The sequence below is a fragment of the Manduca sexta genome, unplaced genomic scaffold (genome assembly GCF_014839805.1).
Source record: "Manduca sexta isolate Smith_Timp_Sample1 unplaced genomic scaffold, JHU_Msex_v1.0 HiC_scaffold_774, whole genome shotgun sequence".
In the NCBI taxonomy this organism is placed as follows: domain Eukaryota; kingdom Metazoa; phylum Arthropoda; class Insecta; order Lepidoptera; family Sphingidae; genus Manduca; species Manduca sexta.
The window spans coordinates 1-14,900 of record NW_023595599.1 but is presented as its reverse complement, the minus strand read 5'-3'; the positions used below and the strand labels follow the sequence as shown (position 1 = coordinate 14,900).

Sequence of the window (14,900 nt, the reverse complement as noted above, 5' to 3'; positions counted from 1 at the left end):
TGGTGGGTTTTTAACATCGTGTGTACGGTGGTTGCTGACCGGGCGGATATAAAATATATTCTCAGCAAATTACAAAATAAACCGCAGTAGCGTCGATATAATTGTTCAAATGTTTGATAATCATATTCAGTCAGGTTATATTACGGTAACTTATCTGACGATTGCAAAACCTAAGAAATGAACTTAGGGTATTTGTTTTAATCTTTATTTAAATAGCTTGGTTGTTATTTCACGAGTATGTCGCTCCGAAACCTGGGGTTTTGGTTAAAGTAAACATCATTTAAAATAAATATTACATTTAAAAAACATTTATAATACTTTTTTTTGACCATTTTGAGTAGCTTCGTTAGTCATTTCGTTTTCCTTTTGTGGTGATCTGAAATTGAAAAAAAAATGTTTTAGATTTTTTGCTATCTCCTCTCTTTGCGTATTGCATATTTGAGCTTAAGACCCTTTTAGACTAGATCAGATTTTTTTCGAAGAGGCGGACTTGCATTGTATTACCTGATGGCGATCAAACAATAACACACATAATACTAATTATTTTACATATTTAGTTAAGATAATAATTATTTTTTCGTTTAACTGAGTTTAAATTTAAGATTTTATGTTTAAATTTTTTATTAAAGAGAATGTAAATGTTTTGGTGTTAGTACTGTAAAATTACATTGAATTTGCATTGAAAAATATATAAACAAATCATGATTTATTTCTAAAAAGGCAGGAAAAGGTGCAATCTAGGCACCCACTTTTTCAAAGTGATTTCCGACATTTGTGATACGGGCAGTTCATCACAATATCATGAATTCCAAACTCCGAACTGATTTTGAGTGGTAAAACCAAAAATCCGACCCGGAATTCGAACCCTAACTAGGCCACCGAATATCGCACGTAAGTTCAAAGTCATAGATGTTACTACTTCTTATCTGACATAATAGCATCGCAGATATTGGTAAGCGGCGCTTCCACCACTAACCAGACGAACAGACTGGCAATGGAAGTCACTACGGTCGCGCCGCAAGTGATTATGAACTGTAAACGTTAAATATTAAGATACTTTTTATTTGTATAGGTAGGTTTTATGAGAAAAAGATAAGTATAGGTCGATTATCGAAAGCTGATGTGTATAACACGTTTACAAGTTGTGCTTATGTAGTTTTTATAAATGAATATACGTCAGGCGCTATGGCGATGTATTTTTACGATGTATGCATTAACAAAGTATAACCTCCTTATTCATAGACGTTTTTTATCTAAGGACGGAGTAAAGCTGTGATAACAAGTCTGTTTCTCAGTGCTGACGGCATGGCGGCCTTCGCAGTGCGTAGACATAGGGCCGTTGTGATTGGCTAATATTGTTGTATCTCAATTTAACTAAATAAAACAGCTTTACTCTGGCTTTAGATAAATAAAGTCTATGAATAACGGGGTAAAAATATAGCGTGATGTTTCGCTCAAATCCATGTGTATAGTAAAAATACAGCCCTGTAATTATACTCTTCCACTGTTGGGTACGGTACGTCTCTACTACTGAGAGGGATTAGCCCTTAGTCCATCAAGCTGGCCTAGTGCGGGTTGGTAGAGTTCAAATACCGTCAAAATTCCTATAGAGTACTTCTCAGGTATGCAGGTTCAGTCAGGCATTTTTCACATTCTGGGTAAAACTGTGTTGATTTGAGTACTGTGAAAGTGACAGTTTTTGTAATCTAAAGCATTTAAATCTGTGATGTGTACAACATACAGACAGATAAACATTCTAAAACTGTTGTTTGCCTTCTGTTGTTTCAATAAAGTCCCCCATATTATTTCTTCTATATTTATAATGTCCAGACATCAGCCTCTCACAGTTTTATTAAGTACTAGCTTTTGCTCGCGGCTTCGCCCGAGTGAAGGAGTTTTCGGGATAAAAGTCCCACTATATATTTTCCCGAGATAGTAGCCTATAACTTTCCCAGGGTCTTATACTATCTCCATACCAAATTTTGCTTTCTTATACCACGTCTTATGTCACGTCCCGTTCCCGGAGGAACGGCATAAAAAGTCCTATGTCCGTCTCCTGGTTCTAAGCTACCTCCACCAATTTTCAGCCAAATCGGTTCATCCGTTCTTGAGTTATAAATAGTGTAACTGACACCACTTTCTTTTATATATATAGATATCTATATATAAAAAATGAATCCCTATTTCCCTTGGTCACGCCATCACGCGTGAACGGCTGGACCGATTTCACTATTTTTGTTGTTGTGTTTGTTATTGTCAGGAGAAGGATCTTATGAAAAGAAAAATTAAGGAAGTTGAGCAGAACGTTAGAAAATTTAAGAAAAGTTAATATCAAAAATTGACAGAATGCGCGCTGCAAATTCATAGTTAAGACGGGAAAACGTCTGTCGGGTTAACTAGTATCAAATAAAATATAAATATCAGAAATATTAGAATTAGTTACAAATTAACTTAATTTTTTAGGAAGGTGTAAGTAACCAAACAGTGAGGGTCATGTGATTACTTACAAATTCCAGATGATCGTACTTCAACGGGGCTCTGGTAGAAAATATTATCCGTTCCAGGAACATGGCATGAAGCAAGTAGATCCCATAGGATAACCTCCCGAGGGGCCGGAACAACGACCAACTCAGAAAGTCATTGATAATCGCTGCAAAAGAGAAAATATTTATTGCTCAAAAAGATACCTAAGGGATGATACAGAAGATTCATTCTTAATTGTATAAGGCAAACTGGCAAGTGACTAGGTGGCGAGTTATCGCCGCGAGCAATAAACACGCGAAATGCTAAACAAAAAATTCAACGACATGACTAGTCTCTTAATAAAATAATGACCTATTCCAAAATTGATAATTTGTGGGAATCGTCCAAAAAGTCATATCTGTTTGCGACCTTTTTTATTATTCCATTTTTTTTCATGCAAAAGGTTTCATTTTTGACTTATCTTTAACAATTTCAAACATATAGTAACTTAAAAAAAAGGTTGCAAACAGGAATAATTTATTTCAGGATTCCCACAAATTTATAATTTTGGAATAGTTCATTGTTTTATTAAGAGAGCATTTTGTATCCACCCGGAAGCGACCACTTTTCACAAGACGCAAGACCCGCCATAGCGGCCCACGTAAGTCGCGTTCCGGGATCAGTTTCAATATATGCGGTTTCAAACAGGCCGGCATAATTGTGTCGACTGGCGAGGGGTAATCGTTGTCGCTCGTAAGTCGACACTATCTAATCCGTGTTCTACTTACCATCAGTTGCTTTGGGGTCATTTTACCGTCCTGTATTACAAATATAATAGTAAAAAATAACAAAGATTTGCATTGCACTACAGTTCATAGATAAAAGAGTTTTGAAGCTTCTTAATAGGGTAGTTTCCTATGTTTGATTTAGTTTATTATTTTAAATGTAACACAAAATAATTTGAAAAAGAAATTGTTCGATGAAATTAGCATCAAAATTGGTTAAAATATAAAGCAGTTATTCATATTTGAAATATGGCTGTGAACTAAAGTTCGGGCATGGTAGGTTTATCGCACTGTCCTTTTCTCACTCACGCAGTGTTATTGGGTGACGTCACATTTCCTGTTATTGTAGTTTGATACGTTCCCTTTTCATCAAATTTCAAAACTATATAAATGATTTATTATTGCGTGGATTTGATAAATTTTTCCGATAGATGTTGGATGAAATACATTTTTAATAAATGCATTTAAAAAAAGTCGTCAACTACCCTTTCTTTAATGATAAAGATGATATATTCACTTACGCAGGTCGCCATATATGCAAACTCCAACTATACTGCATACAGCAAAAGCCCACACTACTCTGTCTAGAGCGACAGAAATAGATACTTCTAAGGCGCTGTATTCTCTGTCATAAAATATTGTTCCCACACTCATTGTTAATAGCATTAATGATACTGCTAACACAACTGCAGAAAATGACCAAATCTGCAACAAAATTAAATTTTAAGGTTATAATGAGCGGACATTGGGAAGATTGTCATACAAAAATGTTGCGGTTTTGCGACGGTTATTCAATCTACCGTGAAATAGCAAAACTTCAATGTAAAATACTTCGTTTTTCCAAATCGTGATTTGCACGTTTTTAATGTAAATATGTTATTTTTGTATTAATATCCATGAACAGTGGAAAGACAACGACTTTTATAATTTTACAATAACTTTTGGAGATAATTTTGTACTGATCCGGTCTATAATTAGCTATAGTATTTAATGTCTAAATAAAATATAATGTATGGGTTTTGTTGGCCTTTTACTTTTAAAGTCTGACTAGTAAAATATTAAATCTCGCCTGTTGCCTTTTTTATTTGGTTGACCAACTGAATGTTCCATTTTGGCAAATTTGTACAAATTTAACTTAAATACTAAACATAAATTAAAAGGACATTCTAAACTACTTAAAACATGGAACTAACTACTTATCTGACAAATTCATTTTAAAACGGAAAAGCAAAACTGGCGGCTCTAAAGCAGAGTGTTTTCTGCTTTTTTATAATTCGACTCGTACGTAAATCCCATGGTATCTGAATTTTGATTAAATTCTTACCTTTGGTATAACTTTTTTATATTTTTCCCGATTGAATTTTGTTATGAGGTATCCTGCTGCCATTCCCACCACATAAGGTCCTCCTCTACTATATGTTTTGACGTAAACGTAATCCAAACTTGCAACCATCCTCAAAATAACGAAGTCCCTGTAAATTATTGTAAGTTAAAACTGTTGAGAGAGATTTTTTAAACTTTATTTAAGGAGCTTGATCGTTATTTCAGGAAAATTTATTTTTATTTCGTTGAGAGCATTTGAAACATAGGCATAGAGAATGGGCCATGAGCGCCTACTCAAGTGGCTGCTGACTACAATGCGCTTCTGTTTATTCCTGGGCCCTTATTCTGTATGATAGTGTAAGCGCGTAACGCGGCCGTGTCATGTTATCTTCGAGAAATGTGCGTGGAATGGTATTCTGTAAGCCAAATCTCTATAGTCCTAAACATGACGCGTTGTGTTACGTGCTTGTTACGCACTGTCAAAATAACGTGTGAGATAGAGAATAAGGGCCCTGATAGGTCATCTTAAGTCACGCGTTGAGTGTGAGACGACACAGTGACACGACACGAAAGGAAACTTCGTGATATCACATGTATAAGTCTATCAGTATTCAATTATGAACTTGAATTTTAACTTAAAACATAACTCAAATTGCACAATATGTACTTAATGTGAGGTGTCAGGAATGTGATGTATGACTTAATGCCGAATTGATTAATCAATCTCACTTTTGAGTAACATCTCAAGTATACATGAATAGTCTTACTTATAAAAAAGCTATGCTCAGTTAAAACACAAATTTACTCGATCAACTGTAAGTCAAAACCCGCCATCTGGCCTCCAAATAAGGTTTAAATAAGGAAACCGGTGACATTTTGACAGCTATTTAAGCAATTCTTAATCATCTCTTAACGCTAATATAAGTTTATAAATAAGACTGTAAATGTAGTAATGTCATGTATCTTAAGATATCATTTGAGCTGATGTATGTACGTTTATTAAGTAGCAAATACCCAAACCTTGCTTATATTATGACACGATGTCGCTGGCCAGAATGATATATACGACACTACGTAGTTTAATACATACACGCCATATCAAATATTTATCGTTCATCACCACATAACACAACATTCATTCGTCCTACATAGACCAGGCTCCGTTCCACAATCACCTCGCCATTTACATCTTGCCAAACAACTAGCTCATACACATAAACTCTTGGCACAGAAACTTACACAGATCATGTTATGTTTTAAATTTGTTCCACTGTATCGTTTGATTTGTGTGCTCACCTAATGTATACAATTTAATTATTATTATGTGGTATCTTTCCTGCGGGAAATCACGGCATAAAGGCCGGTCCTTTTGGAAGGCTTGTGGGGACATAGATCCAACACGTAGAGGCCCCTTTAAGATACATTACTCTAGTTGGGGTTTATACACCTTGCGAGTACTCTCTCTGTCTGTACTTATGGAGGAAATACAGCCAAAGACAGCGCTTGCAAGGTGCAGGGACTATTGCAGAAAAGATGGGAATTATACTGGGTCTATGGATGGGATCTATCTGGACTGGTTGCTGGGCTATTGATTGAGACAACGGGATGCCTGCCAAATAAAATGTCTCAATCTTATGTATTCAATGTATTATTATTATTATTTAGCTCATAGTTATGTACTATAAATTGCATAGTTATCTGCTTGCGGGTAATAACTTATATTGTAATTTTTATTATGGCAACCCAAGATACAAGCGTAGCTTAGTTTGGGTAACACTGGCAAATACTGTAAGCCTCCTAAGTCTGTATTTGAAATGAAGAAATAAAATAAATATGAGCACGTATTCCTAAGTATACGGTCGCGGGAGTGTAGAATCGCGGGCGGGTGGGAACGACGTACCGCAAACCTTTCGGCTGAGTCTGAGGTAGTGCGCGCGCCGGCCGCCGATACATTAGTCGGCGCTCGGCAGCTACGCGATACGTGTGATGTAACTTGTATGTTGTTATGACTCATTGTATTTCATATATTTTTGATTACGAATGTTATGTCGTATTTTCAGTTTAGCCAGAAAAACTAAAACATATATTTTAAGAGCGCCGTTGGATTGCTTTTTGTTTTATAGTTCCATTTTAGAACCACACGAGGTTCTTTATTTTCCTGGTCAACTTATACAATTCGATGTCGTTAGTCTTTTTTACCTAGTATGTGTAAACGGTAGAAGTAAATTCGATTACTGTGCTACAAACCAGCAGTCAAAGAGCATTAAAGCCAGAACAAAAGTATGTAAATGTTTTACTACATTATTGTACTGCCGCGGTGGCGCAGTCGTATAACGGTATGATAGCAGTGCTGAAGTCTCGGGTTCAATCCTTGGGTCGGGCAAAGTGATATTGCGATTTTTTACTCAGCCATAATATATTTTATATCCGCACAGATAGCGACCATTGTACACAAGGCAGGCATAAATGTGTCGACCTTAAAATACGAAATACATCCTACCACCAGCAAAATTTTCAATCCTTCCTATGTATGTTTGATCAATTTCATTGCGGTTAAGACTAATTAGTGTTCCACAGACTTGCTGAGCTGTTTTCCTGAGATCCGCCGAGCTCATCGCTCTGTGTCATAAAATAGCATTGTCAATCCTGGCTCACACGATGCAGTGGTGTATGTGTGGCCGGTGTAGTCTTCTAACAAACATTTTACCAAACTATTTCATTAAAATATTCATATTTACCATTTCCTTGGCACTGGTATTTAGCATCAACAAACATCTCCACCAATTCTTCACGCATATATCCTGTTCGGATACAGCGAATCTGCGCCATAATGGGCCGTGGTCCATATCCCCTGATATAACAGTCATGAAGGAAATAGCCACAGCCAAAGTTCCTATTAACCTGGATAGGATATCGAATTTGAAATTAAATGAAAGAAAGAAGAAGAGGTATATTGTCACATCTGGTGCATGCAATACATACAAGCGCAGGGCTACACGCCTGCGATGTAATAATTAGGTGGCCAGCTTAGCACAATGGGACGCAACGGAGGCTATCTTAGCCTAGACATTCTTAAGTAACATTTTGATTTAGAGTTTAAAGGTAGGTGTCATACAATTTGACTTAGGGACTAAAATCTAGTAGTTATGGGTTTGGTAGAAATTTTGGGGTGATACTGAGCAGGGTCCTCCTCTACTACTGAGTGGGATTAGACCTTAGTCTACCACGCTGGATTAGTGCGGATTGGCAGAGTTAACACCTTCAAAATTTACCATCATCGATGCCTGTTTCCTCAAATTGTCACCATTCGTTAAAGCAAACGATAATTCATGAATAATACATACATAACTTTGAAAATCAAATATGCGTGACCTTGAGGTTTGAATCTGCGGACCTGTGTCTCAGCAGTCCGTTCCACACCCTAGGCTTTCGCCGCTTAGTACTGAATAGAGAAACTCCATATCATAGAATCACCCCGAAGTCTCATAGTGCCCGATAGCGGTGTGAAATCATGGGGCGAAATGGGTGGAATACATAGGGAAAAATGAGTGCAATAGTCGCTCCTCTGTCTTCTTGCTTGAGTGTGTGCTACCCCTGGCAGAGAGCAGACTGTTAACAAGAAGAAGACCAGAGAAGGCGAAGAAGGTATCCACAAGTAAATCCATGTGGTGAAGGAATATTCCAGTCAGTGTTCCTGCATCCTGAAATAAAGAAGATATATTGATTGGCAAAGCGTAGGCAGTGAAGTCATGGAAGCTTGAGAATAGCAGAATAGTGGCCTTTAGTGCATGTTTTATCATTAACTAGTTGTAAGTTATTCAGAAATGATGGAAGGTGGTGTAGGGCAGTTCTTGAAAGGAGACCAAGAACTGGTCCTAGAAACTGAGGCAAGCCTTTAATGTGGTGGAAGGACGACCTGGTCCAAAGCAGTAGTAGAGAGACAAAGCTGGATGATGACCGCCCTGGACAGAACAATCTGATGTGCATTGTAAGACGCCTACACTTAGCTTTAGGTTGGTTTACTGATAGTAGGTCTCTCATATGTGAGAGTACGCTTGGGTAGGTAGTACCATCGCAATGTCTATTTCTGCTGCCAAGCAGCAGTGTGTAGTCACTGTTGTGTTCCAGTTTGATGGTCATGGTAGCCAATATAACTATTGGACATAATAAGATTTAACATCTCATGTCTCAGGATGGCGAGCGCAGTGGAATACCAAACAATACTTTGTAATTCAAGGTGTTGGATGATTTTTCTACTATTTATGGGCGGTCGTATCGCTTACCATCAGCCGAACGGCAAGCTCGTCTCGTCATTCAAAGCAATAAAAAATAGGGTGGATGTATAGGCTGAAGAAGAAGTTATTCAAATTGGTTAGTGAGCGTTTCTATTACATAGCGATAAAATCCATTTTACCAAGACCCGTCTATAATGCATCAATATGTATTTGTCTACTGCAGTGCAGTTCTTTCTCAGCTACCTTTGAAGATCCACTATAGTCATAGACATAAATTCTAATTCTGAGCAACTGATCTTGATTCAACAAATCGAAAAGCTAATATGTTACATATAAAAATATTACCTTATCCATATCCAACGAGTTGGATAATCCAGCAATATTAGTAAACATGTATACATGCGCCCAGATCACAAAAACGGCTGACAGGAACCTTATGCCATTCATGGCTGATATCTCTGAGCTTTGCACGTGGAATAATGTTGCATAGTTGGTCTTAATGCAGAATATTTTCATTACCTTCGCCGCTGCAAATTTCATAAAAAAAAATATGGCAACTGTGATAAAACATGTCATTCACGAAGACTCGCCCTCTACTTTCCCTAATCGGTTACAGTGTGCGTGTTCAGTATGAGCGCACACGCAGAGTACGACGGATAGTGTTAAGACCGAGGCTTAGATCAGTCCTTTTACCCCGCGTTACCCTGGATCACTCCCGCTTGAAAAGGGGTGGGACGCGTCCTCATGTACGACACAATAATAATATCAGTCCTGTATTATATATACGGTCTACTGAGACGAATGTCCGCAGGTTCAAATACCAAAGGCACACACTTCTGAGTTTTCTAAAATCATGTGTATATTCTTTGTGAATTATCGCTTACTTTAACGGTGAAGGATAACATCGTTGAGGAAACTTGCATTTCTGAGTATTTCTCTATAGGAATTTCGAGGGTGCGTGAAGTCTACTGATCCGCACTAGATCAGCGTGGTTGTCTAAGGCCTAAGCCCTCTCAGTAGTAGAGGAGGCCCGTGCCCAGCAGTGGGACAGTATTTAATACAGGGCTGACATTATTATTATTATATTATATAATATACTGCCCTACTCCAGGGCACGGGCTTCCTCTACTACTGAGAGGCATAAGGCCTTAGTTCACCACGCTGGCACCTGTGTGAAGTTGGCAAGTGAATTTTAAATATGATTTTTTACTATTTTCATGGGATTGTAGTAGGTTAGTACCGGGTTGTAACGTTTTTTATTTTGTTGTACCTCATATGGTGTACCGCAAGTTTGGTAAACCCCTTGAGTGAACTAACATAAACTCGTGACATTTTCAAACTAATCATCATTTTAATAATTCCATAGCTGATTACGACAGAGGAGTATATCTCTCAGAGGTAAAACTCGTTCCTGTGGTAAAACGATTTAAAAACCAGGGATTTCAATTGAAGGAAATGGAAGAAAATTGGCAGATTTTTTTTTTTAATGTGCAGCTATTTTTAAACGATAATCATTGTGATGGTTTTAAAGCTGACTACTATAGTAACTAGGAAAAAGTCCACCCCATCATAGTAAAATTCTAAATCAGGGAGTACAAACGACGGAAATCACGAAATTTAAAGAAATTTATTATTTTTCGTAATAATATAATAATGTCAGCCCTGTACTATATACTTGCCCACTGCTGAGCACGGGCCTCGTCTACTACTGAGAGGGATTAGGCCTTAGTCCACCACGCTGGCCTAGTGCGGATTGGTAGACTTCACACACCTTCGAAATTCCTATATAGAACTTCTCAGATGTGCAGGTTTCCTCACGATGTTTTCCTTCACCGTTAAAGCGAACGATAAATTCACAAAGAATACACACATGATTTTAGAAAAGTCAGAGGTATGTGTCCTTGGCATTTGAACCTGCGGACATTCGTCTTCGTCGTCGTCCGTTCCACACCCAACTAGGCTATTGCCGCTTCTTTTTCGTAAAATTACAGCCATTTCCAAATTAATCACCATTGCGTTGATTTTAAAGCTGCCTACTATAAATGAATATGTCCCTCAGAGCTACCCATCATAGTACAATCCGAAATGAAGAAGTATAAACGACGGAAATCCACGAAATTTGTAAAAATATATACATAAAAGACATGTATCATTAAAATTCTACAAAAATACGGATAGTTGAAAAAACTGCTTGTTCCTTGGTGTGTTTAATTTATTTTATGACTTCTTTATCTAAATGAGAAATCATTAGTTAATTTATAAGCAAAATTTACTAGTAATTTAAAAATAAACCTCATTAAGACTATGTAAAATGGAGTTTTGAGGAAATTATCATTTCGCTATTATATGAAACAATATTTCTACTAATTTTATCATAATTAACCACCAAATTAAGATAAATTTGGTAAGATAAGTTTAATAATCTACGATATATAGGTAAACGTAATATTAAACAATGTACTTACACAATAAAATCCTTTCAATCGTGTGAATTTAATATGTTAATTAGAAATAATAAAAGAAGCAATCATTATAATTGGTATAAATTAACGCTAATCACGAGAACTGTTTTTAAAAAAACTAATGTAAAAAAAAAAATTTGCTCGTTTTGTAAGCATGGAGGAAGCAGCATAAAATGAACCACAGATTACGATGTAATTAACTTGTTAAGTATATTACGTCATAAATTAATAAGAGAACTATCTGTGCCCGCGTAGAAATCCAAGTTTTTCCCGCTTGGATCCCGACCCACGAGATTTCTTACAACCACGCGACCTTTTCAACAGTAATCGTTATACTTCAGTCAATTTACATAAAACCGATATGTACTATTAACCTAAGTATTTCTCAAGAATTGCACTATCTCTTAGTAAAAACCGTACTAAAATCCGTTCGGTAGATTTTGAGAAAATCGTTCACATGCAGCTTTTGGGGATTTTGTTTTATAATATGTATATGACATTTCATAGTACATGCATGTATTTTCTGTAGACAATAATTACTCATTCTATCTGATTTCTTATCTATACGTACTGATCTTTCCTGCCAGCCCGAGCTGGCTTCCTTATTTATTTTGTACTCTCATCTATTTTAAGTTCAATGTAAAATGTCTTTAGTTGTATAAGCGACTTAATTGGCGTAATAATTAAATATTCTCATGTACCTTGACTTGTCATAAGCGGTACTATATTCGCATACATGATGAATAAAGTATTTAAATTATTTATTTAAATCTCAAATTTCATTAACCTAATCGCTTTTTCGATCGCCTAAATGGTCCAATCAGAATAAAGTGATATTTGACAAATTATTTTGTTTGATTTATTCTCTGATCGGATTGAGTATTTAGGATTGCCTTTTGAATACACACATTACACATTTATCCCCGAAGGGGTATGCAAAGGCGGAATGAGGGCACCCACTTTTCGCCAAGAGTGTTCCGTCCCATGATGTGATAGGTGATCCTATCGCCACATCGGACACAGATTCCAAATTCCGGGCTGATACTAAGCAGAAAAACATAAATATCACTTTGCCCCACCCGGGATTCGAACCCAGCACCTCAGAGCGCTGCCGTACCGCGCATGCAGTGCAACTACACCACCGAGGAAGTCCTTTGAAATCGGCTGTAAATTATGCTCGTGATGCAGGTGACAAATCATTTCTTTCTTAAAAATTTAACACTTTTACGAACAGAAGTATACGTTAATATGTGACTTATGATATTTAAACATTATCATAAAATTTCGTAACAAGTAACCTCCTTATTCATACACGTTTTTTTATCTAAGGACGGAGTAAAGCTGTGATAACAAATCTGATACAACAATATTAGCCAATCACAACGGCCCTATGTCTACGCACTGCGAAGGCTGCCATGCCGTCAGCACTGAGAAACAGACTTGTTATCACAGCTTTACTCCGTCCTTAGATAAAAAACGTCTTTGAATAAGGGGGTAAGACTTATTTACATCATTATCGCTTATATTTTAATCCATCAAGGGACACGGGTCTTTAATAATTGTTTCTTTTTATTTTTAGCTTTGTAAATTTTTATTGAAAAGAAACTATGCTAAAATAATCAAATGTAATAATTCACTTACCAAAAGAATGAGATGTTTTTATGAACGTGTTGTTATTACCATATGTGCATATGATTGCAGTTATCAACAAACATAGCATTACGATGCTGAAACAAACATAAATAGATTACGGTTATAATCACGAAAATAGATAATAGACAGAGGCTTTTAAATTTACTGGTGGTAGGTCTCTTGAGGACGTGAGAGTCCGTCTGGTTAGATACCCCCGCAATGTCTATTTCTGCCGCCAAGTAGCAGTGTGTAGTCACTCTTGTGTTCCGGTTTGAAGAACATTTTAGCCAGTGTAATTACTGACCATAAGACTTAACATCTCATGTCTCAGGATGGCGAGCGCAGTGGAATACCAAACAATACATTGTAATTCAAGATGTTGGATGTTGTTTCAACTGTTTATGGGTGGTCGAAGCGCTTACCGTCGGGCGAATGGCAAGCTTGTCTCGTCATTCAAAGCAATAAAAAAACATCCAAAAACAACCAGCCTCAACTATATAGTAACAACAATAGTAACAATGGCTACCGATGAGAATTGATAAAAATATAAAACGCAAAAATGAATTAAATATACTCTACATTATATCATACTGACCTACTTGGTTATATGAAAGTACATAATTATTAAATTACTAATGAACCATGATCTTAACATGAGAGATAATGGCGTCCAAAACCTGTAATATATTTTAATATAAGTAACGTAAACGGGTCCAAAAATTATTAATGTGCATATAAATTTAAAAACACGAATGTTATTATTGCTTGTTTTCACTTCTTATTAAACGTGTATTTAATGTTAAATTTTCTTTTGTTTACAGTGATTTTTAACCGTCTTCAAAAAAGGAGAAGGTTTTCAATTCGACATTTTTATCCTTTTTTAAACGCATATTTTGTTTGTCTACTATGTGTTACGTATTCATTGCGTCTCGCAGATATTTTTATAACAGAATTGTCAATGTACAGCCATGGAAAATCTAAGATTTCATTGTATTAATAGAAAAGGTCTCTTTTCTGCTAGTATCCGTCTATGCAAGTATAGCTACTAGAAAAATAAAAATCCTCGTCATATCATACAATATATAAGAAATACGGCTCGCTTATAGAAAATGGCTGTAAATACATATTCTTTTAGACTTATTTTGATTTGGTTACCTCGGGATAAATCCGATGATAAATGCTAGAATTGTTTATTTTTCATTAATTTGTCATTTGTAAAAACATCATAGATGTAAAGTGTAAAGTTAATACTATTTTAAACTTACAAAAACACGCGAGCTCCGAACCCGTAGTTTCTAACTTCGCCCGCTAGATGGCAGTAGCTGACAGTAACCGCAGGGTCGTCAGACATCGCTATCAGATGAGAATTCCGCGCCATCACCTTGCCTACAGTCGATACAGACTCCATCGAACACTGACTTGGCAGACATAAACCCCAGCTGACAGCATTCATGTGCCTTCCACGCATTGATTTGGTCTGGAAAGAAAAAAAAATTATATAATGTAATTGGAGAGATGTCTTATTATGTCCAGTAGTTATACTACAATGTCCTTCAAATCGAAATACAACAGTGACTACACACTGCTACTTGACAGCAGAAATAGACATTGCGGTGGTACCTATCCAGGCGGACTCGGCGGAGAGAACTACCTCCGGTAGTCTTTTTTTATCACGCTAGAATGGTAATTAATATACGTGGATTAATTTAATTTTCTCCCGAAACATACGAAATTATTAAATGATAGAGTAGGAATATGTAATATTTACAGCCGTTTTTAATATACGATCCCAATCTCAATCTTCAATCCCATTCCGAGAATGAATCAATCAAAATAACTCATTAGTAAGCATGTCATATCGATAGCCCAGTTGGTTGTGGAACGGACTGCCGAGAAGAATGTCCATTGTCCCCAGGTTCAAATTATGTGTGTATTCTTTGTGAATTATCGCTTGCTTTAACGGTGAAGGAAAACATCGTAAGGAAATCTGCATACCTGAG

The 14,900-nt window shown here is 36.5% G+C and overlaps 2 protein-coding genes across 2 annotated transcripts; both read right to left on the bottom strand.

Moving 5' to 3' along the window:
- Window positions 1-191: 191 nt before the first annotated feature.
- On the bottom strand, window positions 192-4,724 carry LOC115454339 (nose resistant to fluoxetine protein 6-like). Its single transcript, XM_037447243.1, has 5 exons — window positions 4,573-4,724; window positions 3,770-3,953; window positions 2,508-2,650; window positions 920-1,032; window positions 192-376 (listed from the first exon to the last, which is right to left on the bottom strand). Exons 1-5 carry the CDS (start codon window positions 4,699-4,701, stop codon window positions 310-312), a joined length of 636 nt encoding a protein of 211 aa, XP_037303140.1. The 5' UTR covers window positions 4,702-4,724; the 3' UTR covers window positions 192-309.
- A 1,977-nt stretch (window positions 4,725-6,701) lies between these two features.
- Window positions 6,702-14,377, bottom strand: LOC115444622 (the record flags this gene model as incomplete). Its single annotated transcript, XM_037447242.1, has 6 exons — window positions 6,702-6,770; window positions 7,310-7,472; window positions 8,106-8,272; window positions 9,152-9,333; window positions 12,910-12,995; window positions 14,166-14,377. Coding segments are annotated over 6 exons (879 nt in total), but the record flags the coding sequence as incomplete, so codon positions are not given.
- Between the last annotated feature and the right edge of the window lie 523 nt (window positions 14,378-14,900).